The sequence below is a fragment of the Brienomyrus brachyistius genome, chromosome 19, assembly GCF_023856365.1.
Source record: "Brienomyrus brachyistius isolate T26 chromosome 19, BBRACH_0.4, whole genome shotgun sequence".
Taxonomy (NCBI): domain Eukaryota; kingdom Metazoa; phylum Chordata; class Actinopteri; order Osteoglossiformes; family Mormyridae; genus Brienomyrus; species Brienomyrus brachyistius.
Genome location: NC_064551.1, coordinates 17,155,845 through 17,181,404, shown reverse-complemented (window position 1 = coordinate 17,181,404; position 25,560 = coordinate 17,155,845). Strand labels below are relative to the sequence as shown.

At 42.7% G+C, this 25,560-nt stretch overlaps 2 protein-coding genes across 3 annotated transcripts; one reads left to right on the top strand and one right to left on the bottom strand.

The window, feature by feature from the left end:
- Nucleotides 1-326: 326 nt before the first annotated feature.
- On the top strand, nt 327-11,431 carry slc35b2 (solute carrier family 35 member B2). Of its 2 annotated transcripts, none has more exons than XM_048985951.1 (4): nt 327-815; nt 5,530-5,738; nt 8,067-8,227; nt 9,696-11,431. In XM_048985951.1, exons 1-4 carry the CDS (start codon nt 796-798, stop codon nt 10,632-10,634), a joined length of 1,329 nt encoding a protein of 442 aa, XP_048841908.1. In that variant the 5' UTR covers nt 327-795; the 3' UTR covers nt 10,635-11,431. The 2 variants fall into 2 exon arrangements, with proteins under 2 accessions (XP_048841908.1, XP_048841909.1); XM_048985952.1 differs by having other exon boundaries at nt 328-815; nt 5,533-5,738.
- Nucleotides 11,432-19,185: 7,754 nt separating this feature from the next.
- On the bottom strand, nt 19,186-25,480 carry hsp90ab1 (heat shock protein 90, alpha (cytosolic), class B member 1). Its single transcript, XM_048985259.1, has 12 exons — nt 25,321-25,480; nt 23,862-24,005; nt 23,525-23,731; nt 23,042-23,201; nt 22,821-22,954; nt 22,301-22,609; nt 21,962-22,127; nt 21,368-21,558; nt 21,093-21,240; nt 20,606-20,874; nt 19,799-20,132; nt 19,186-19,640 (listed from the first exon to the last, which is right to left on the bottom strand). The coding sequence occupies exons 2-12, from the start codon at nt 24,003-24,005 to the stop codon at nt 19,528-19,530; spliced, it is 2,175 nt and encodes a 724-aa protein (XP_048841216.1). The 5' UTR covers nt 25,321-25,480; the 3' UTR covers nt 19,186-19,527.
- Nucleotides 25,481-25,560: the final 80 nt, after the last annotated feature.

The following is a 25,560-nucleotide window of genomic DNA, read 5'->3' as shown; positions in this document are numbered from 1 at the left end:
TCAAAAAAAAAGAGAAGAATCCCGGGAAAACCGGGACATGCAGGTGGCAACCCTGCCACAAGCTGTAGACACTAAGCTGTGGCACTAAATAAGACGAATCTGCAGTATAACACACAACGCGTGTTTTTTTCCGACAGTGAAGGCATAGCTGTGCATTTACACCCATTCCCATACCCCTATCGTCCTGGTGATTGTCTTACTTCAATGATCTCACATAGTATGCAAACCGTTAACTCTTACATCACAAGAGTTTAAATATATACGGAGTACACGTTATATATAGTACAGGGGTGGATTTTTCCTTCAGTGATGGCAGAGATGTGATAATGAACACCTCCGCATTTCTGGTATATTCCGCATTATCGATGCGCGTTCGAATTATTGGAAACGATTGCCGGAGTGTGTAAGGCTGATAGGACGAAGCATTCGCGGCGCGCAAATTCCTCCCAGCCTGACAGTGGCGCTGCGATGCCCGACGTCTCTTATTTCCCGGCGTCTCTGGTGCGCTGGCGGCCGCTCCTTCTCCAAGTCTACGCGGAAGGAGGTGGCTCTTGGCCGGGAGGTGGGAAGCACATATAGGCAATTGATAACTTGTAGTGGAGGCTGGGGAACCTGTCCGTGAAGTCGCCGCTACTGGACGTCAACGCATGCTATTAGTGTGTAAAAAGCGCGTTAGCGCAGCATCCGTGTCCGTGTTTGCGCGTAGCCGGCGGTGAGAACGCGCTCCCGGGCTGTGAAGCGGCCAGGTACGCTGGGTCCCGCAGGCGGAGTTGGCAGCAGTAGCAGTGGAGAGAAATGCCGCCTTTTCGGCAGAGGTAGGAGCCCAGGGGGTAAGGGGCCGTCAGTATGGGTGGTTGACAAGTGGGGTACCTGTCTGAGGGGATATCAGAAGTTTATTCGCAATGCTAAAAAAAGTACAAATAATTTGTTTAGGTGCAGGTGATGGCATGAAGTATACAGTTAAACATGCAATCAAGACATAAAGTACAAAACAAAAACAATTAAAAAAATAATAAAATAGATATTGAAGAAGTTAAATGTGCTATTAATAAATACATAGACGTATAAATAATGATGAGATAACCAGATGTAGGGTACACACAGCTCTGGGGTAACAAATGTGTCGCAAAGAAGCTTATAGAGTTAATAGCAAGACAAAGTGAGAGATTAAGTATGGAAAAGTCCTATATGATATAATCCAGTATTCATTCATTTAATTTATTGTGGTGACACAAGGCAGGGTGAAGGCAGATCCAGTTCTGGCTGTTTAACTATTTGAAGAAGCTTGTTGGGTTAAGCTCCTTTCCAGAAAATGGACCTGTTCGTTGTAGATGGGGGCAACTTCATGCCGGTTTTAGGCTGGCTTTTGTCCGGCTGTATTTTACCAGCATCTTAAGTTATGACCATGAACCTGTTAAACACGCTGATCCTGACTTGCTCTTTATTAGAATGTGCATTTCGCAGTGTTGTTTTTTTTTCTATTGAAGATAGTCTTGTTATTGAATGTGATCAAATGTCAACGACCTTTTGGATTACCAAGAAGCGTCTTTAATTAACCTGTAAAAGATCCTCGGTCTACTCCATTTATTTAACGTGTTTTTTGCATTACATCTTATGCTATAATTACATGTATTAAAAGCTTTACATGTGAAAGATATTGAATTTAAACGAATACCTTTTCAAATTACTTGAAACAACCTTGTTTTAATAAATACATTTTTGTCAGTTTTTTTTAATCGTGAATATTGCTGTGAACCTCCAGTATCTGGAGACTGGGTGGTTTGGAGGTGGGAGAGAAAATTAAAGAAGATCAATAAATGGTGCAGTGTGTGGATGTTTTGGGGGATGAAAGTCCCTCTAAGCTTACCTTTGTGTAAGATCAGACGGTGGGGGTCACTTGTCTGGCTATCTACTGACAAATGGGCAGGAATGGGAGTCAATGCTCGTGACAGAACTCTAAAAACCAGCTGAATGAAATGGGATTCACAAATGGAAAAGCCCAAACTAGCACCCAAAAAGAAGATACCAAGGTAATAGTGGACTAAGGAGAAGCAATTATGGAGTGTCGATGATTGGATGAAAGTGATATTCAGTGATCAGTCACGAATCTGCAGTGACCAAGGAGCGGATGCTGTAACTTTTCTCTGATGCCATTCAAATAACATATAAAGATGGCTGCCTGATGAAATAAGCAAGTTTCCCCAGTAATTTATAACATGGTCTTGCATGTCAGGTAAAGGACCAGGGGAGATGGCAGTCATTACCTCATCAGTCAATGCACAGCTGTACATTGAAATCTTGGACACTTTTGTCACTCCACCAATAGAAAATAGGTTTTATGATGATGGAGTCGTTTTTCCCAGATGGTAATGCATCTTGCCACAGAGCAAAGTTTGCCAAAGCTTTTGATTTAGAAGGGCATATCAACCCAATCACATGGCCAGCGAACAGTGCGGATTTCAATCCGACTGAAAATTAATGGTGGAAATTAAAAAAGAAAAATGGTCCACGACAACGCTGCATCCTGTAAAGCTGATCTGTGAACTGCTATTTGGGAAACTTGTTTTTTATTAGTGAAGTCCATGCATCAAACAATTCAGACTATAAAAGGCCGAGTAGGAGCAACAAAGTACTAATTGTGATTTAAAAAAAAAAAAAACAATTAAGTTGATGATTCCATCTTTGTTCCCCGCAGCATTGAATCATTCCAAAATTTTTTCCTCTACTTTATCTGGACAAAAATATGCCATTAATTAAAATAACAATTTGACGTCTGTTTCACAAAGCCAGTATGTTCAGCTACTAGTCAAAAATCGCTTTGTGTCTTATCTGTGATTTTTGTTTATTTGCTATGAAGTGAAAAAGCTGGGTGAACATCCTATGAGTGTGGTGGTTTTCATTGTTTATGCCAGGGCTTGTATGACAGGAAGCTGTGCTTTCGATGACTACATGGGTAGCTGGTATATGCTAGTCAAATACAGCTTATATAGCTTCTCTGTGATTCCTGTGTCCATAAAATACGCAAAAATGTTAGTTGGTGTAAAAATCTATGTGGTGCTTTATTTAAAAATATTTTCATAACCGTGAAAGCCATCAGTATGTTCGTAGGACATATCTGTATCCTAGCTGACAAGTAAAGCTTTCACAGCTCTGCTTGGTGAAGGGAGTCCCTGGTGGGCTGCTTACCCACTGAGAAGCTGGTTAAATTTTCTTTTCCCCCATATTATATTTGCGTGCTGATTTATAGCTAGTGTTTGGTAATGGCCACAGGAAGCTGTAACATTTTCATTGAACATGCCCTTTAAGTCTGAGTAACAGCACAAGAGTAATTATTTCATCATGCTTTATGCTGCTGTTGAATTCAGCATGGTGGTGTTTTTGCCTGTTCATGTGTTTGTTGTTCACATTTGGGTTATCGAGTGATCAGTGGAAATTTTAACTGCTGACACATGGTATCTCTTGCATAACCCCTCTGCTGGGAACCATAGTTCATTTGTTTTCCGTATCTGTCCTTTGACGCCTGTCTGTTGTTGTTTGCTAATGCTGCTATTTGGGGTGAGCTAAACAGTTTTTGCTTGTGTGTACAGTCATGCAATAACTACAGAATTCTGATTAAAAAAAAAAATTATTGGCTGTAACTCTGAGTTGATATATAGCTCTTTATGTGATAGATTGTGCTGTAACAAAACATAAATGTGTTTATACAGTAAATTTCCATTAACTTGAGTTGAGAGGTAGGAAATGAATGCTTAGCATTAAGTGACTGGTTGATTTAAGAAAAGCCATGAAAATGAAAAACGTGAACATTTTCGACCTGTTAGGGCACATTAATGTAATTGCTTCTTTCTGGTTTGTTGATGTAAAATCAACACTGTGAAGCTGTTGCCTTGTTTAAGCTGTGATGCACAGATCATTTCCAGGTAAAAAGTACATTTGCCGCCTTCCATTTGGTTGACCTTTGTCAGAAACCACGCAAATCTTACCTGTCTTTATTCCACACGGTGGAAGCTCCAGTCTGAATATTTTTGCACCTTTAAATATCTGCGAACCTTTGGCATTTCATACGTAGTTGTGAAATTAGGCCTCTGATGGTATTGGTGTAGTTAAGTCGCTGGAAGCAAATACGAATTCCTGCATTTATGAGTTTGTTTTAGCGCGTTATGCAGGCGGAGGATGTGATGGGGAAACACAAAGAGGCTCTCTGTTGGCCAGTGTCTGGGCTGTGGGGTGAAGCCTTGAAGAGAGGCTGGGCATGCACCTCCAGGGTAGGCGAGGCGTGGAGACTCCCCCATGCTGCATTTAATCTTCATGCCTTGCCTTTAATTTGCCCATGATTAAAGTAAGTCTCTCTCTCTCCAGTTAGGCTTAAATTTGAATTGTTTTTCACGCTTTGTATAACTTGTGTGGCGTGTGCGGGTTCATGATTTGATGTCTAGATTTCCGTTTCCGTAAGGGTTAGGGTTAAAAATGTAATTTTTTTTTTTGCATAAAAATGACTAAATATTGTTTTAAGGCATTAATCTCACATGACTTACTTGACTACTATTCATAATTGTGTAAATGTTATAATACTAAATCGAGCGATTTGAGTGATCCCTTTTAAAATGCATTATTTTATTCAGGGTTGACTGTAATAGACTGTAACACTGGAATAATAAGAAAATGTTTCGCTTTGGATAATAGCATCTGTTAAATACAAATAATGTAATGTGAATGCTGTTCCTTTTACCTCCCCTCTAAGCGGTTGTGTGGGCCTCAGTCCTGCCAGGATGTCACACTTGGTCATGGACATGCCGGCATCCTTGCTGTGTCAGAGCTGGGCAGGGTGACTTGCCTGACTTGTGGTGCTGACTTTACTAGCAGAGGTTCTTTTTTAGCCGTGAAGCCATGTGCGCCTTGGCGAGGATGGGCCAAACCTACTAAAATGCCACATTGCGGAATCTCTGCCGTAATCTGTGGATTATAATAGGGTGTGAGTGAAGTTTAGGAGTAGGCATTGTTTGCTTCATACTTCACGTGTCAATCTGTCTTTTAGTGATGAGTGGCTGTGCACCTGCAAGCTGCAAGCTCTTGCTGAAATCCTCAGCTTCCAAGAACCACTGACGTTTATTTTTAAAGGTGGTGACTGACGTGACCTTTGCTTTGTTCTGAAACCTGTGATGTTTTTCTAAATGCTATTTCCGCAAGCCCCCGACCATGGAGGTTGCGTCACTCACTCTGAGATCTAACTCATGATTGCAAAGACTTATTTATAGCCAGACTTCTTCTGTAATTATGGTGAGGTGCTTGTTTTATATCTGTTAGGGTAGCTGGTCATAGTCACCAGCAAGCTAAACATTTTGCAGTATAAAATGGAGAAGGTAGCCAAGGTACCCAGGTCAAATATCTAACTTAGGCACTTGTTAGCAGTGATCTGTAGAGTTATAGTTGACAGACAGTTTGTCTTGGAAGGTTTTTGAATATGTTAAAAAATGTTGGTGAGAAGTGTAATGCAGGCTACATCGACATTGATGGTGTCCCTCTCTCCAGCAGAGTCCGGTCCAGATACCTACTGCTCGTCATCCTCCTCTTCTTCATCCCCACGGTGCGCTCTGCTGACGAAGAACCCTCCCACCTGAACAACTGGCACGACATCTGGCTGGTTCGCTTCATCATCAATATTTTGGGATATGCAACAATCATCGTCCCTGGTTACCTTCTCATCAAATATTTGAAGAGTAGTAACTACCTAGAAACTGGTTGGTTGCTTCTTTTGATGTGTGATCGATAGGGCTGCCACTAACGACTATTTTTCTATTGATTAATCTGTTGACTACTGTATGGATTGGTCGATTAATCTAAACGATTAATCTTTCTCCAGAAAATCAACTTCACCGTCCAAGTTAAGTTTATTTTAACAACAAACTCGATGGCGTTACAGGGCTCTAGGTAATGTGTTCCTTGGATCACAATCACAATGAGACGCAGTTTTTAGTTTATATTTTATTTATTTGATCCGCAGGATGTTTATAATGTATTATTAAATCTGGCCAGCAGATCAGTCTTTTGTTTTCCACTGAATAAAAAAATCCTGTAACATTATTCCGCTAGTAGGAGCTGGCATGTTTCTCCACTGGCACCGGTGATTTCGGTTATTGATCAAATTTTCTGATGCAGAAATATGGAGATGCAAGCGAAATGGTTTTCACCAATGCATTAAATGTAATGGGAATTATTCCATCTGCTCAGTTTTTGCTCCTCTACTTCTGTCCATCTTCCCCGCACTTCCCTGTAACTGGTATTCTCTGAGGTGTCCATGTTGATAGTGTCATAACCATGTGATCAGCGACCAGTCAACTTCAGCTTGAAAAGTATCATTGCAGAGCAGTAAAGTTGACTTGTAAACTAGTCTGCGTAACCCCTAGGGCTAAGTGAGTTTGGGAAATTTCCTCCTCCGTTGATCTCCAGTGTTTGTTCAAAAAAATCATATGCAGTTTTTTGTTATTTTAAAATTTGTTTGAAAATTGATAGGTTACAATGTAGATGTAATTTGAAATGTGCTTGATTTAGGACCGGACGATAAAACCATTGTCATAAATATTGTGATATAATTTTCCTCTATCAATATAATTAATGCTTGATATGTTTGATGTAATTTAAGGCCCAACGTATCACAGGTTTTGCATTGCAATAAATTGAGGTCACTTTCTCTGTGACTGCTTGTCAAGATTAGCAAAGGAGTGCAGGTACAGACATGGCTGTAAAAACAAAAGGGGGGGGGGGGGGGTTATTGAACAAATAAGAGAATGTAGTAGGGGACAGCAAACAGACGAAAGACTACACTATCGAAACATTAACTCAATAGGAGAGCAGGTGAGCTGAAAACAACCCATCCAGTACGTACAGCTGGGTATTGCCACCGATTAATTGAATTGATTTGATTTCTGATTCCGTTCGATTTGATTCAATATCGATAGTGACACCCAGTAGCTACATGCTACCGTTTTTGGTAAATTCCGGAAGCAATAAGCACTGAAATGGTGGTGAAGAAAGGGACAGATCAGCAACCAGATCATCTTATAAGAGGAGACATTGTGGAGGTACTTCTTGCAATTTAAAGTGACACATATATTAAACAAAAGGATAAGCCGAATTTATACAAATTAATGAGAAATGCTTTAAAGTTAATATTTTAGGCATGCTACTAATCTTCTTAAAATTATGGGTGTAAGCAAACGTCCATATAGTACTGAAAAGCTGCTGTCCGGATAAATTTCTACGCCTGTTATTTGAAGTCCTGTAATGACATTGTTGTTTTTGGCACTGATTTGTGTCGCAACTTGTGGCAACGCCGCCAGTTTATTTGACACAATGTATTGGTAGATAAAAGCAAATTCTGCTTGGCTAAATTTCAGGTAAATTTAATCTTATGTTTTGTACATAACGTAGTATTAAGTGTAAATATTTCAAATAATTGTGGTGTGATATCATGCAGCCTTTCAGTGGAGATACTCCTGTCATGGTTCTTGCCCACACGAGACTAACGGGGTCAAAACCTCTCATATACACAGGGATTTGGATCAGTACTGGATCTCTGGATTTTATGCAGTGATGTCTTTTATGCAAAAGAAAATCAATCCGAATCAGTAAATCGATCTTTTTCAAAGCACAGCCCTTCCGATAAGGGTGAATCCAAAGTGAAGGACCACAGAAAAATTCAGTCCATGACAAATGCAAACAGAAATAATCTGCATTCGGAAATGCTAAGAAGAATGTGAGTGGCGGCGTTTTGTCTGCGCCGGCTAAAATAACGTGTTCAGCTTGCTCAGATTTGCGAATTGTGAAATGCTGTTTGGCAAGTGCTTGTCGCATTCTAGCAATATATACATAGTTTGAAAACGCAATTAACCATATGATCGTTTCAACATTCACTCGGGGAGCAAAAATCAGCATGTAAAGTGGAAGGGAATAATGACATTTATCGTAATAATTATCGATAGCACCTGATATGTAATTTTTCATTGTGATGGCATTTTTGTTCATATTGTCCAACCTTAACATGAATGCAATATTTCTTCCTTGCCTAGGTCGTGGATTTTGTTACCCTGTTATTAAGTCCTGCGTGTTTGGAAGTGAGTCCAAGTCAGGTTTGCTAGATGAACCCCTTGCGGCCCCCCGAAATGAACCAGAGTCTACGTCGTCAACCAAGCAGGCTTTGAAGTTGTTCTTCTGCGCAGCTGGTCTTCAGGTTAGCTTTTTCTCCGACATAACGCCGTACGTCTGTGATTAGTCTTTCTTTGCTGGGAGGATGTCCCTTATCGCTGTATCCACTCGCACCATGGTGGAAGGGTGTTCCTCTATTGCTGTATCTAATCTGCATTTGGTTATACTGTGGTGGTATGATGCTATTTTTAGTGCTATTCCTGCTTCGCTATTGGTGTGTGTGTGTGTGTGTGTGTGTGTGTGTGTGGGGGGGGGGGGGTTATGTTTATATTATATTACATTGTGGGGACCACAGCCTGTTATTTTGATGTTGTGGACCATTTTTCAGGTCCCCACAAAAATATGTGAATGCAATCAAAAAACGTGCCTGGTCTCATATTTAGTTTGGTTACTTATGGTCAGGGCTGGGTAGAGGCTAAAGTTGTCATGTTGGGAGTTTTTCCCATAGACATAAGTGGAGAGTCCCCACAAACATGAAATTACAAGCGTGTGTGTGTGTGTGTGTCTGTTTGGGGGGGCTTCATATTATCTGCAATAGGGGACCTTGGCAGAAAAAGTGTGTGTGTGTGTGTGTGTGTGTGTGTGTGTGTGTGTGTGTGTGTGGAAGTTTAAGATGTTTCCTCTCCTTTGTCTCATGTCCTGTAAATCACAGTTTGAATGCTTTTGGTGCACAGCTTTGGGTCGCCCGGACATCCTGCCTTTAGGCCTCATGCCAGTTGTCATTCTCAGCTCCTGGACATTGATGCAGCTGCGTTTTGAACCAGCTGCATCCCACCGTCTGGCTGGGGTCTATCATGGGCCATCGACATACTGCTTGACTGACTTTGAAACCGTATAGTAGTATATACTACTAGTATATACTTATCTGAACCAAAACGCAGTACGCAAATAATATGGAATTTGCACCGTGCCAAAGAAATCCGGAAGTCGTACTCATGTTTAAAATATCACCGGTATCCACAAGAGCAGTCTACCTCACCTACTACATGCTCCACAATGAGCCGTCTACCCGCTGACTGTGTGAATGCAGTTACTGCAAGGTCTGACTCAGAGCCACTCGCAGAACCTGGCGGGCTGCTAAATGTAATAAACATTCCTCAGCAGCCTGCTGTCATTGTGGATCGAGCCAGAGTTATGGAGAAATTATGAATGTGTTAAACCTGCATTTCCAGGAACTAGAGTAGGGGTTGAGTTTCACATTATCTTGCTTAGCTGACCATTTCATTTGAACTTCATCAGTTTTTCACAGGTCGGTATTTTATCTGAAAGATGTTGCGTAAACCACTTCTGGCTCGGAAGAGTTGTTCCTGTTCTCTGCTTTCATCAGACAGCAGTTTTAGATCTGTGTCTTGGACCACTACTCCACCTACTAATTAAATTTTTATTATTATTTTTAATGGCATTGTCTTTCAGTTTTCACAGTGTTGCCATTTCCATTTTATGATTGAAGCTTATTGTTTGAATAAACATTTTTCTACTTCTGGATCCTGCAGGTTTCCTACTTAACATGGGGCGTCCTACAAGAACGTGTGATGACACGCTCATACGGGGCCACCGGCGAGGAGGAGGAGGGCGAGAGGTTTACGGACTCCCAGTTCCTGGTCTTCATGAACCGCATCCTGGCCTTGACTGTGGCTGGGCTCTGGTGTGCCCTCTTTAAGCAGCCCCGCCATGGAGCCCCCATGTACAAGTACTCCTTCGCCTCCCTGTCCAACATCCTGAGCAGCTGGTGCCAGTATGAGGCCCTCAAGTTCATCAGCTTCCCCACGCAGGTCCTGGCCAAGGCCTCCAAAGTCATTCCTGTCATGCTCATGGGGAAGATTGTTTCCCGGAAGAGCTACGAGTACTGGGAGTACTTCACGGCCATGCTGATCTCCATCGGGGTCAGCATGTTCCTCCTGTCTAGCACTACCAACAAGCACCCTTCCACCGTGACCACCTTCTCCGGGGTCGTCATTCTGGGTGGCTACATCATGTTCGACAGCTTCACTTCCAACTGGCAGGACAACCTCTTCAAGTACAAGATGTCCTCAGTGCAGATGATGTTTGGGGTGAACCTCTTCTCCTGCCTCCTGACGGTGGGCTCGCTGCTGGAGCAAGGAGCCTTCTTCGAGTCCTTGGCCTTCATGACCCGGCACTCCGAGTTCGCCATCCATGCCGTGCTTCTGTCTGTCTGCTCTGCCTGCGGGCAGCTCTTCATCTTCTACACCATAGGCCAGTTCGGCGCGGCCGTCTTCACCATCATCATGACGTTGCGGCAGGCCATCGCTATCCTGCTGTCCTGCTTCCTCTACGGCCACCCAGTCACCGTCGTGGGTGGCCTAGGTGTCGCTATAGTGTTCCTCGCGCTCTTTCTGCGGGTTTATGCACGGAGCCGCACGAAGAGGAGCAAGAAGGTGGCCCCGAGCCAGCCGACGGTGGAGAAGGTGTAGGAGGATGGACCCGCCGCGTTAAGGCCACCTATGGTGTTTTCTTAGATCTTTCCAAATCCTAATCTGTGCATTTAGGCCAGAGGGTGTCTAAGGGTGTGTTTCCATGTCCCGTTTCTGCGGTTTGGCACCAGCTTCAGATTAATGTCCCTGAGTCGGTCACATTCCCTTCTTTAACCTTGGAATGGGGGGGAAGTTCGGGGTGGGGGAGGGGGGTGCAATTCTCCAAAGCAGTGAATTTCAATGTTAAATAATTTTCTCATGTAACACGGTCAGCTCTAGCTAACAGCAGACCCTAATTCCAGGACGGAGCGAAATGCACCAGCCTCTGCGGTGCTTTTATACGTGTATTTGTATGACTTTTAATTTCAGTGTCTGGATGTTTAAGTGTAGAATCTGTGTGCTGCGTTGGCCCTTTAATGTGGGCGGGGCTTCGACAGCATCGAGATGCAGGACCGCACCATTGGTGGGACTAAGGCGTTAGCTCATTGGTGGCAACCAGAGTATTTGTATGGTACAGAAACATTATAGGAAGGCATGCAGGGAGCTGGACCTGCTCCACACGCCAGGGACACGCATGTAGTTTATTCACGCAGAGAACTACCAAGGTTCACGTGTTTTTCATACTTTTCATGGTAGGTGATGGGACATCCCTTTCTTATATGCTGTCAGTGAGTGACCCAGAGTCTGTCTGTCTGTCTATCTATCTATATACATACATGCATACATACATGCATACATACATACTGACTGACTGACTGACTCTGGGTCACTCACTGACAGCATATATATATATAGAACACAGTTCTATAAAGGGGGGCGGGGGGGGGGGGGGGGGTTGGACTCACACTACAGCTCCTCCTGTCGTGGCATAGGGAGGGGGGGTGTTGGTCTTTCGTATGTTGTTACAGATACAGAGCTCTTTGACCCGGTCTGTGCTGTGCCTTTTGTATAGGGTTACTGAAATCTGCTTGTTTTAGTGGTACAGGTCATGGCTGTGAGCACCTGTCCATTTTGTGGCATCGCTATGAGTTTCACCCATTCAAGCAGCGAACTCGAAGTCCCCCCACCAGAGGCCTTTGACATCAGGACTCAGAAGTACTGATCCTGATTCTTATTAGCACCCCAATGTCACCAGGTTAACCTGTCCGCTTAGGAAAAGTGATGGGGGGCGGGGGGGTATAACACCAGGGTTGATCCAGCTGTCCATTTTTGTTTTTTTTTTTTGTTTTTTTTTATTATTATTTTAGGCCAAATACATGGTATTGCTGTTATGTTCGGTACGAAAAATAAGATTGTGGGAACAAGGAGAGTGAATCAAACTTAATAGTTCAGAGAAAGACAAGCTTGCAGACGACATACAGGTCCCGCATCAGTCTGATCTAAAGTTAAGCTCTAAGCATAAACAGGCTCTGGGGTGGTGATGAAGGTGCATGATGGGAATGCACCATGTAATGCTAAAATAACCAGGAGAAATGACACACGCGGCTCAACCTTGATGATCAATCGTTACAGCTTTGTATCCAGAACTGTCCGTCTTTGTACCACCTATCCCTTTTATAACCATGTTTAATTTATCGATTTAGGTTTTCAGATTAATGGGCTACACGTTTTTTTTGTTTGTGGGTCTTTACATTTTGTTTGTCACTGTAAGACTTTAAGGTACCGTTTAATTTCTTAAATAGATTTAAGAAACAAAGCCGGCAAATTTTGCATCCCCAGTCAGAAGGTTAAGCTATGTTTTTTTGCATCATTTAGTATGAAGGTTCGCCTAATCTCACTCTGGATGTTTTCGGTAATGGGACGGTTGCTGTGGTTCAGCTTGTAGTTTTGGATCACTGCTTGTGTGAATTTTAAGTTTTTAGCACTTTGTTGACATTTCTAGCATTGTATATCTTCATTTTTTTTTCCATCAATAACATTACACTTTGTTTGAATGGGTCTGTATAACTTTTCACAATGACCTAATAAAACGCTCTTCTCTAGGTGAATGGACTCCACTGGATTGCAGCTGGACACTCGTTGCTTTGTTCTATATCTTTCTTTTTTTATATCTAGCATTTTCTCTTTGGATGATTGCACAAAATGTAAATCAATGATGATGACAGTGAAGTTAAAAATTAAAAACATAAAACAGGAAACTCTGGACATACCTTTGTATGATGTTTTGCACACAGTACAAAGAAATGACATCATCTTAAATTTAGGTGTCGTTTTATCTGCTCAGTAAATCCATTTTCAAAATCTTTATCTCCGACTTGCTGGCCATGGATTAATATATATTTGTAATATATTATTAATATAGTTCCACCCACCCAGTTTGCTTGTTGAACACATATATTTGTATATTCCTCCTGAAATCCAGGGGGAAAAGGTTTTGCGTTAGCCTATTTTGATTCATGATTTCATTTTGTAATGTTGTATTTGTATTTTTTTTTTATCTGATTGTGATACAGCACCTTTTATACGCCATGAGTAGCGAAAAATTATATGAGCTGTAACATTTTTACTGTTACTACTTCATGATTCAGGTAGAACTCTTTGGAAAATTCGAAAAGAGCCTGTAAGTCAAACTTTTTTTTTTTCTTCGAGGTCGAAGTTCCTCTTTCTACATTTCTTGCTACTTTTGCTAAGTAACAAGTCAGTTTTTGAAATATGAAATGCACTCGCTGAGCACTTCATTAGGGACACCTGTACTCCTGCATATTCATAAGATAAGTAACTTTTTTAATCCCATGAAATTTTGGTGTTATAGGAGAAACTATAAACAAGATCAAACACTACAGATGCAATGTATGGGCACATACATACATATGGGATTTCACTTTACACTGTGTTCCAAATCATTATGCATGTAGGATTTCAGTTAATCATTTCCGTTTTAGTTTTTCCGTGGTAGTTTTTGCTTGTGTTGTGTCTGTTTAGATCACTGATGTCAATCTCAGACAGGAATGGTAATTAGTTTCCAAGGTGAGCATAATTAAAAAGAAAGTACTTAAGCAAGTTCAACGTCATTAAGAAAGTCAGTTTTCATACAGTATGGGGGAGAAGAAGGATCTTTCTGTAGATAAGTGTGAAATGGGTTCGTTCAGATAAAGGCATATCAAGGGAAATTTCTGTCAGGCAATTGCATCATTATTTAGAGAGCAGCTGTGTTTCAGCCACCGCTAACCAATGCTCACAAGGAGAAATGTTTGCAGTGGGCTCAGAAATACATAAAAAGTAATTTTCAAACTCTTTTATTCATTGATGAATGCCATGCTACACTGGACTAAGTTCTGAATGGTTGGTGGACATCCAGCATGTCCCAACAAGGCTGTGATGTCAGCAAGGAGGTGGCAGAGTGATGTTTTTGGCTGGAATAATGGGGAGGGAGATGGTCGGCCTCTAATGTGGGGTTTCTAACTGACCATTTCCTGCCTTCCGCAGCAAAATCATTTTCATGCAAGACAACGATCCATCCTATGCTGGAAAAATACCGTTGAATCTTTGGTGAGTATGAGTGTAAAAGGAGAGAAACTCATGGCCACCATCATGCCCGGTACCTGAACCCTATTGAGAACCTGTGGAGCTGGAGATCTCTGAGGGTGGGAGGCAGTAAACCTGCAAACAGCAGCTCTGGGAGGCAATTCAGGCATCTTCAGATGGGATACAGGCAGAAAGTCTCTATGGACTTCAGGTGATATCAATGAGGGCCTCTTATGTTCACATGTAACTGGATGTTTTTTGATTGAAGTATTTCATTTTTGAAAAATGATCTTCATAAAGAAAATATATGGCAGATGTCCATTTTCAGTTCTTTTCAACCTGCTTGATGTTTAGAAACTGTTATGCATAATAATTTGGCACACTGTATTTTGAGTAATTTGCTAAATTATTATAGTGTTGTTCAATAAAATCCAGATTATTATATAACCTAATATAATTTTTGACGATTAAAAAACAATCATATTCACTGTCAATGGCATCGACTATTCAGGAAAAATGAACAAAAACAGTATACATGACACCTGGATTTCAGTAAGGAAGTAGAGCCTTCCATTGGATAAGTGCTGCAGTGATTAATATATTTCAGCTGGCAGTACGTTATCTAACCCTAAGCGATGCAGTGATTTTATTTCTTAATGTGTCATGGTCGTGAAATAGATGTTATGCTGTTTCAGCAGGGTCAAGTTATTGACTGGCATCAAGCTGGCATCAAGTAAGAACATTTCCACACGTGCGATATGAAGAAAGCTCAAGGTAATGGAACTAAGCTGTATAGTCTTAAGAAAACCACTCATGAGGTTCGTGAGGTTAAAAGCTCCAGATTGCCGGGGAGCATAAAGACTGGACTCTGGGGCAATAGATAAAGGTTCTGTGGTCTGTGGAGTCCAGATTTACCCCAATCCAGAGTGATAGGCATCAGGGTAATAAGAGTGGCAGATGGAGTGATGCTCCCATCATGCCCAGTGCCTGCCGTAAAAGCCTGTGGCGGCAGTGTTATGATCTGGGGTATGTTTATATATATATATATATATATATATATATATATATATGTATGGTATATATATATATATATATATATATATATATATATATATATATGGTATATTATACATACATACACGCAGTGAGGGAAATAATTATTTGACCCCCTGCTGAATTCTTAAGTTGACCCATTAATAAAGAAATGAGAAGTGTGTAATTTCACTGGTATGTTTATTTAAACAGCAAAAGATAGATTATTAACAAAACAAGCAAGAAAAAATCATGATGTAATAGTTACAAATCAATCTGTCATTTATCTAGGGAAATAAGTATTTGATCCCTTACAACACATGCTTTAGTACTTGGTGGAATAACCATTGTTTGCAAGCACAGCTGTCTGACGTTTCTTGACGTTTTTTTTTTTTTAATCAACCACTAGCCCACCTTGTTTGGCTAATCAATACCCCATTGAGTTATTTAACAAATCAAGTTAATTAACTGAGCTGATGGAGAAATTTAATGAATACACAGAATGATTGAGGTGCCCCTACCGTCTCCACAAAACATTATGCCCCAGTATTCCCGACAGAGTGGTTAGTGAGTATGTTTGTGTAGTATTTGTATAGTAATTTCTAGTCCATAATAAAACACTCTGAATGTCTCAAAGGGAAGATGTTCTGAGCTCTGAAAGGTTTGTGTAATTCAGATGCCAAATTTCACCGCAATCAAAAATGGTGATGCAAAAACCTTGAAAATTTCTGGAATTAGAATGGTAATTTTTTATTTTTTTTTTTAAAATATATTGTTGAGATAGTATAAGAAGCACGATAAAATCGTTCTCCCGATTATGAGTTTTGATTCAGTGACCCTCTGATCACAGTCCTAACCCGCTGAAGCAGATACTGCTGCTGTTTTCTAGCAGCGATTTGAGCTTCGGTGCTGTAAAGCATGAAGCTGGCTGTGGAAGCTTTAACTGAGCACTCGGGTCTGGGTTACATTGGACTTTCTTGATACTTCCGCCCACGTCCCTCGTCCTGCAGTCGGAGGATCCCACCGGGGGGGCTGTGGCGGGGAGGCGGTCAAGAATCCACTCTATCGGGGGTGAAAATTCCCGCCCCTGTCATTGTGACCCCCGATGGCGTGTCACTGTTTCCACTTGTCTTTTTAGTAACGTGTGGACGTCGCGCTGCCTCACTTCTGAGAAGCCTCCGACGGGACTTTCGTTGTGAGTGGCTGGGGCTGCGCTCAGCTGCGGCTGGTGCGTTCTCTCCCCTGCACACTGTCATGGTGAAAGGTCTGCTCTTTCTCATCACCGGCGCTCCCGGTTTCTGACTCCCCTCTGTCGCAATCACTCCCCCACTCAATATGTCTGCCGCTCTAATCCCAGCGCCCGTTCTCCGCGGCTGCCATCACGTCACACGTGATGCGCTGACGGTGGTTCTTTGTGATGTCACGCTGCATTTTCTCCCTGAATGGCCTCCCCATTCTGGCCTCGGGGGTTTATGGTGACTGACACGTGACATGGTGCTTCTTTTGTGACACAAATATGTCCCTTTGTTCCTCTGTTGTGCTGGGAGTTACCTGGGGCCTGAGATCAGCCAGTGCTGGGGTGGGGTGGTATTTTGAAGGTTCTAGGTAAAGAGTGGCCCCCTACGACCCGCCCCCAGGTTCTTGATGTGGTTATTTTACTGGTTTTTTTGGGGGGGTCTCTGACAGAGCACTGACTGGCCACAGGTAAATGTGCTGATCTCAGTTTCCATGAGCCATTACTTTGTAAATGTGGGGGTGTCACACTGTCATTGTCAGTGAATCAATTCCACAGCTCACTGTAAATTTCCCAGGAAATTTCAGTCTTCATTTACTCATGGCCAAGGAAAAATTTCAAACAAAAGCACGTCTTGCGTTTGCGTGGATGGATATACATGCACTCCTGCTTCTTTGTCCGTTTCCTTGGTTCTGCATACGAACACAGAATCTTCTTAAACGTATGGCCAGATTTACCTGCTGCACTTTCGCTGTGACCAGCCGTGAGCGTGAGGTTTCGATGTAGGTGGAGAAGGCGGAACACAACCTCGAGTTTCCACCGGAAACCTCGAATGTTACCTGGTCTTATTTGCCCTTAAAGAGCTGCACTTATTTCGTCTCTGACTGGGCAATTCAGCATTCTTCATTCTCTTCTGATTAGTGCCCTTCAGCTGCTGGAAATGTCTTGCCTTTCTGGTACTTGAGTTGTTCGACTGTGGTCCTCATGTTTTACCCCCACTGATTTTGTTGTGGACAGTGCAGTCGTGTTGCTGTAGTTTCGCCCTGTTGTAATGGTAACCTGCCAGTTCCCAGGTTACTCTGCCCAGACTTTCCTTTACTTGTTGTCTTCACTGCATGGCAGCTTATCAAGCTGCACCAACATACACAACTTGCAAATTGTGGCTAGAGTCTTCAGCTGCGAGGTTCCTCTGAAGACTTGTAATCTTTCTAAGTAAAAGAATGAAATCTTCACTGCGATATGTGGTACAACGCTATATTCTCCTCTGCTGTACAGAGTTCATTCACAGCGACGCAGATAGAGTGTAGCTTTGGTTTGCACTTTTGTGGTGTGTTGTTTTCTGAAATGAAAATGATCATATGACTCTGTGTGGCGTTTTCGAGAAGGGAAATTCTGTTTGTCTGAGTGACAGGGCAGATGAAATATTTATGCATCGTATAATTCTGCCGGCCCCGTTCCTTTAGGTCGAGAGCAAATTGAAGATTTTTGCAGAAGTTGGCATGACGTCAAAAAAACTGTGGCCGGGTATCGCACTTCCACAAAACAACATATTGTCATTCTGAGAAGTTTTACTTCTTGATCGGGGTTTTTTTCATTGAATCGACTGTTACGGTTGACAGGTTTTTAAACAGTTTGTACAAATTTTAAGTACGTTATGGATTTGTGTTATAGGTTTACGCTTTTGTTTATCATAATGGGCAAAGTGATTGTTGAGAAGTGGGAAGGAGTGGGAGTCTTGTCACAACACCTGGAAATTACTCATTTTCATACCTCGAAGCGAGCGCTGTTAAGGTCTACCTTTTTCCTGTCTTGCTGAAGTCATGTGACTTACGAGAAAGGAGGCATGCACTTTACACACATGAATGACACTAAACCACCTGTTCAGCTTTATCTTTTCAGTCACCGCCTCATCACTTAAATAGCTGCTGTGGTGATGATACCAATTAAGACTCAACTTTAATGTGTAGACAGTTATGCTGCAGCTATAAATGAATATATGTGTCTCTGCTACATATTAGCAGGTTGCTAAATTTATCATAACACTGGGTAGAGCCCAAATGTGCGTAACAGATGAGAGAGAAATTGACAAGGACGTTTTGTCTTACACATATTGGCCTGTGACATAACTGATTTGAATTACGAAATCCAGACAAGTGGTTTAAGCCTGCTGGATGCCGTAGATTGGATGGACTCTACATCAATGAAACGACTCATCATACGAGGATGACCTGGGTGATTGATGTGAATCATGGAACAGTATTTATCCTGCATGTGAAGATCCAACGAAAGTAGCTTATGTACATCAGGGAAATGCTCTTCAGGGGCAGCGTGGACCTCACAGCCAAGAAATAACATTGTATGAGAAACAGACGCTCAGTCCCCCATGTACTAATGGCTGAGAGAAAAGAGGACTACAGGTGCTTTTAATCCATCCACTCTCCAAATCAGCTCTGAGCCAGGTCTGCTTTAGAAACTTTGGTTTACTGTACAAGAAAGAATACAGTGGTACATGCGTCCTTCCTCATTCAGCAAGAGTTAAGTACTGAAGTGTTAGGCCATTTGCCCGGAAAAGCAGCTGGTGGCCCCTGTAGGGGAAGGTGAACATCCACAGATGCTGCCAGACAACTATGGTCGTGTGGTTTTGTTGGTTTGTACAGACAGTTCCCCACACAGGACTGGATGTGCGAGCTGGGAAAGCCTGAACAGACCTCGGTGCATGTGTGCCAAGTTCATCAGGCCTCCACTTACCCACTGAAACTACCATTCAGTTTCATTGTCACCAAACTAAAGAAATGCAATTTAATTTAAAAGGTCACCAAGTCAGTTCAATTGTTCAGCTTTATTTTGCAAAACAAAAAATGCCAAATACAGACACCTGGACTAAGATCTTGAACTCCACTCAACATTCTTTAGATCCCTGACAGTTTAAAATACTTAATCTACCAATAACTTTGAAAGCAGCACTTCGGTTGAGTTGCCTGCAAGTGTGTACAACGTTGGCCAGAGGTTGAATCTGGTTTACAAATTCGGAATTGAGCTGGCAACTGTGCAAATCGGTCAACTACATTTTTACAGAAACCATACAAATGATGTTTAAATCGGGCTGTCAAAAGAGTCACCATTAACTACAAAGCGTTGATATATAATCAAGGCCGTTGGTCTTTAGTCCACTTCCTCCATGCGTGAAGCGTCATCGTCGCCCTCTAGGGGTGGAATCTCGTCGGCAGCTGGCGCTGCGCTTGGCTCTTCTGCAGGGATGTCGTCATCATCAATTCCTGACAGAGAGGAAAAAATTAAATTTACATCTGAAATGTACAAAAACAAAATGCTCCACTGACACACACACACACACACACACACACACACACACACACACACACACACACACACACACACACACACAAACGTCCTTCCGGCACATAACCGATCCTACCAAGTCCAAGCTTGATCATCCTGTAGATGCGGTTTGAGTGTGTCTGAGGATCCTCCAGAGAAAAACCAGATGACAGCAGGGCCGTCTCGAACAGCAGGATGACGAGATCCTTCACCGCCTTATCATTCTTGTCAGCATCAGCTTTCTGCCTCAAGGTCTCCATGATGGCATGGTCGGGGTTAATTTCCAAGTGCTTCTTGGCCATCATGTATCCCATTGTGGAGTTGTCCCTCAGGGCCTGTGCCTTCATGATGCGCTCCATGTTGGCTGTCCAGCCGTAAGTGCTTGTGACAATGCAACACGGGGAGGAGACCAGACGGTTGGACACAGTCACCTGTTTAAAAACACAAGTTGAACTTACTACGGGTGGTGAACATCAAACCAGCTGTGTTAATCACACCACCTACATCCACAGTTGATGCAGCATTAAAACTGGTTGCAGTCAAGTTAGCAATTACCTACAAGCATAAAAGCAAAAATTCCAGAACATTCCTACAGCAAACAGGCCCTTTCCCGGTGGTTAATTTCTGCAAACTTTACTTTCTGTGAGGGTTGGGGGCAGAACTAGGTTAAGACGCATTCAAATGTTAAGGGAAAACAAACCGAAGGTAGAACCACAACACACTTAGAGCTCAAACAGCAGCCTTGACCTATGAGGACAGACTCACCTACAGTGCCAAATGGCTGAACTAGGCAACCTGTGTGTGACCAAAATGGTGAAATGACATCAGGAACGCATCTCCACATTTATATTATGTTCAAGGGACAGGAAGAAATGCTTGGGAAGTCTCCGTCAAACCCAATTACCTTTTCTACTTTTTTGTCCAGAATTTCCTTCATGAGCTTGCAGAGGCTTTCGAACTTGGCCTTGTCCTCCTCCATCTTCTTCTTTTCGTCCTCATCCTCAGGCAGCTCCAGACCTTCCTTGGTGACCGAAACCAGGCTTTTCCCGTCAAACTCCTTAAGCTGCTGGACGCAGTACTCGTCGATGGGCTCGGTCATGTACAGAACCTCGAAACCACGCTTACGAACCCGCTCCACAAAAGCGGAGTTGGCCACCTGATCCTTGCTCTCACCTAGTGAAACAAACAGTCTTATTTTAGTCACGTCATCGGGTCTGCTTACACAGCTAGAGGGCCTCCCCTATTTAAAGAATCCCATCATGACTAGAATCAGAGAAGCCAGACAGCTCGCGTTGATGCACGGCATCAAAACCTTATTCCCTTCTGCAAAATCTTGACTCGGCTTGAGGGTAAGGGGATGGGATAAGAACACACCAAGGAGGCATACATACCAGTGATGTAATAGATTGACTTCTGGTTTTCCTTCATGCGGGACAGATATTCTGTGAGAGAGGTCATCTCATCGCCAGACTGGGAGCTGTGGTAGCGCAGAAGCTCCGAGAGCTTCTTGCGGTTCTGAGAATCTTCATGGACTCCCAACTACAGGAAAGGCCAAGACGACATTGCAAATATTATTGCGACTGGTCAAATTTCAGAATTATTTGAAAATGCTGTAGCTATATTTTACCCTCGGCTTAACCTTGAAGAATTTCCAATGTCGGCTTACCTTCAGGTTCTTGGAGAAGGCGTCATAGAATTTTTTGTAGTTTTCCTTGTCCTCGGCAAGCTCTCCAAAGAGCTCCAGGCATTTCTTCACAATGTTCTTGCGGATCACCTTCAGGATTTTGCTTTGTTGCAGCATCTCTCTGGAGATGTTAAGCGGGAGGTCCTCAGAGTCAACCACACCACGGATGAAGTCTATAAATGAACAAGCGGGTTAGGATTAGATTCGGAAGAAAAATATACACACACACAGTACCTCGTAACCCCGGGTTAAGGTCCAACAAACTTACTGCATGGCAAATGCTTTACACAGCACACCTAACCTAACAAACATCATAGCCTAGCCTTACACATGCTTAAAACACTTAGATTAGCCTACAGTTGGGCAAAATCACTAACACAAATCCTATTTTTTTATGTTGAAATTCATGTAATTTATTGAATAATGTACTGAAATTGAAGAAAAAAAAAAAAGAGAAAACCCATCGACCCACCATACAGTCGAAGTACCGTAACACGGATCATCTTCATCCGGGAAGTGTCTATATATGAATCATGAGCCACAAAAGATGAGGGGAAGACAGCCGTCCACACTTACTCAGATATTCTGGGATGAGCTCCTCGCAGCTGTCCATGATGAAGACCCTCCTGACGTACAGCTTGATGTTGTTTTTCTTTTTCTTGTTCTCGAACAGGTCAAAGGGCGCACGGCGGGGAATGAAGAGCAGAGCCCTGAACTCCAGCTGGCCTTCCACGGAGAAGTGCTGAAACGGAAGGTCACACCGGTAGGCATCACTCGCGCACTCTACTGCCAAGTGGCAAGCAAATCGGATATCATTTTCCCCTGATATCAGCACATTTGGATAGCGAGGGGAATTTTAAAGACGCCTGCAGCAGGAAGTGTTTGCAGAAGGTCAACCGCAGGCTCTTGCCTTACCTTGACGGCCAGATGATCCTCCCAATCGTTTGTGAGACTTTTGTAGAATTCTCCGTACTCCTCTGTGGTGATGTCATCAGGGTTTCTTGTCCAAATGGGCTTGGTCTTGTTCAGTTCCTCCTGATCAATATACTTCTCCTTGATCTTCTTCTTCTTCTTCTTATCCTTGTCCTTGGCATCTTCCTCGTCATCCGAACCGACATCCTCAATTTTAGGCTTGTCCTCACCTTCCTCCTTGTCTTCCTCTTTTTCTGTCTTGTCCTCCTCAGCCTCATCATCACTGATCTCCTTATCACGCTCTTTCTCAACCTACAAACAACGTCCAAACACAGCGGAAGTATTCAATATTCTAAACAGGAAATTTCATCTTAAGAATTCAGGTGACTGGCATACTGGTAAGGGTCTACCCTAGGTTCACACTCTTCTGCCCTGCCTTGGGTAGGTTCCAGGACCCCCCCCCCCCCCCACAAATATTAACCAGACAAAACAGCCTTACAGAAAAGAAAAAAAAAAAACTTACAAAGAGAGTAATGGGGTAACCAATGAACTGGGAGTGCTTCTTAACGATCTCTTTGACACGTTTCTCCTCAACATACTCTGTCTGATCCTCTTTCAGGTGCAGGATAACTTTGGTTCCACGGCCAATAGGTTCACCTGCAATTCAACACCGGCAGAATTTGAATGCACAGGTTCATATTAGCAATTTCATACGCAACTGTCCTCTTTTCAAAGATGACTCACCATGGTCAACTTTCACCGTAAAGGACCCCCCGGCAGAAGACTCCCAGGCGTACTGCTCGTCGTCGTTATGCTTTGTGACGACCACCACCTTCTCGGCCACAAGGTAGGCCGAGTAGAACCCCACACCAAACTGCCCTATCATCGATATGTCAGCACCAGCCTAAGGGAGAAAATGGACAGAATGCATGAGAAATCTGAATGAGACGACATCACTGGGTTTAGCTAGACCTAGTCAGATCAGTTAGATTGTATCTAGACCCAGTCATGCACCTCTGTGATGACAGAGCAGATCTACAAAGCTATTTTTTTTGTTTTTGACAATTTCTTCTGTACCATTTCATACCTCCACACAGATCTTTCAGACATTGTGAAATGCATGCCGTCTTCGAGTAAACACGTGTATAACTTTTCGAAATCTTTTTTTTTTTTTTGAGTCACAGATGTTAACGAAGCAGCACTTCCAGGTGACCTGAACACACACACCTGCAAGGCCTCCATAAAGGCCTTTGTTCCAGACTTGGCGATGGTTCCCAAGTTGTTTATCAGGTCAGCCTTAGTCATGCCGATTCCCGTGTCCACGATGGTCAGCGTGCGATCGTGAACGTTGGGGATGATGTCAATCTTCAGGTCCTTCCCACTGTCCAGCTTGGTGGGGTCAGTCAGGCTTTCATATCGAATTTTATCCAGTGCCTTGTGGAAAGAGTCACGGTTACATGATACTTGTGCAGCGTCCCATTTGTACTACAGCTGAGAAAATGCCACACTCCCCAGACAGGATTAATCGACCGCATCTACCCAACAGCGACTTTGCGCTACCTACATCAGAGGCGTTAGAGATGAGCTCCCTGAGGAAGATCTCCTTATTAGAGTAGAAGGTGTTGATGATCAGGGACATCAGCTGAGCGATCTCTGCCTGGAAGGCAAAGGTTTCAGCCTCCTCCTCTTGTCGCATTTCTTCAGGCATCTGTATAGCAAAATTGACATTCTGGTAAGTACCACTCACCCAGTTACATAACATTGATGACTAAAGGAATATGTACTTGGGAAACGAGCAAGTGAACTCCCCCCCCCCCCCCCCCACCTAGCATAGTGACGGCATATTGTACATTCATATTCTATACTTGCACTACCTTTGACATTTACAGCCCTGAACACTTGCTATTCCAAATAGTATACTGCAGTTGTTCTAAAATATTTTCATATCGACTTGATTACTTCTCACCTACTTCTCTTGTGCATCCTGTTTTCCATTTTAAGTATTTCACCTTAAACTCTTCGTTTCCTCATACTTAAGCTATGTGTATTGTGGTATGCTGTTTGATTTGTGTTTGCCGCTGTTAAATGGTTTTCCCGATCGGGGTCAATAAAGAACATCCATCAATGTATCATTCATATCGACAGTACTCACTTCCATTTGGAACGGAGAGGTGCATTTACAGTTTTTTAGATTAATGCACAGCGTTAAAATTCTTCACTGCGGTCTCAAATTGTGCACACTCATGCAGCCATTTGATTGGGCAGCGTCGCGCAGGACACAACGTCACAGACGCACAATATGGCGACGCCCAACACGCCGACAATGAAAGCAGCACATGGTTAACGCAATGAACCGCAATGACTAGAAGCATTTTACCAAAATGAAACTAGCGTTCTTGTTTAAGGGCCGCCAAATACACGAAAAATAGCACGGCAGTACTAAAGTCGCAAAATGAAGGACCAAATCGCAAAAGGAAATAAACTCAGTTACCTACACTGAAACCTAGCTAGTGGACGGGAACAATATTCGCCCAGCAAGTCAGACATTTACCGTAAAGTACACAACATGTCCACAATAAAAACGAGGCCCTGTTTAAGACAGTTTTGCGTTATCCCGTGGGACAAATTGTTATGCGATTGTATTATTGATAATCCTGTTATGAATTCATACTTGTTACCAAATTGCGTCCAACTGCAATTAAGGTTTCAAATACAGCCCTCTGATTTCTCTTCGACAATGCGGACCGCGTCTAGCACTGGCTTCGATATTCCTAGCTACATGCTTAATGATGAGTAAACAACACACAAACAAACAAAAGCAGCGGGCCTTTCGCGTTTTTTCGACAGGAAAAAGTAAATACAAATACAATTTACATAACGCTTGCAGTCGAGGTGGGGATCAGAAGACATTCACGACACCACACATTATAACTACTGCTATTCGTTATGCGTTTCGACATTTTTCCCCGTTTTCAACTATTTTAACTGTTTTTTTTAAGAAATACATATTTATGTTACAGTACCTTGACTTGTTTTCCGGGTAACGTTCTTGAATTAAATGCGACTGAGGTACCCTGATCCTGCTACACCGTGAGGTATGGAAATTGAAAGGGGTAGCATTGAAAAGAACGATATCTATATAGCCTGTGTATATATGCGTGCGTATCCCTCCGCTGAAAGGGCACCGCACGCTGTGCTGGTGTATGTCACTGCAGTGTCTTTGCAGAACACGGAAAAACTTGTTCGTTTAAATATAAGTTTGT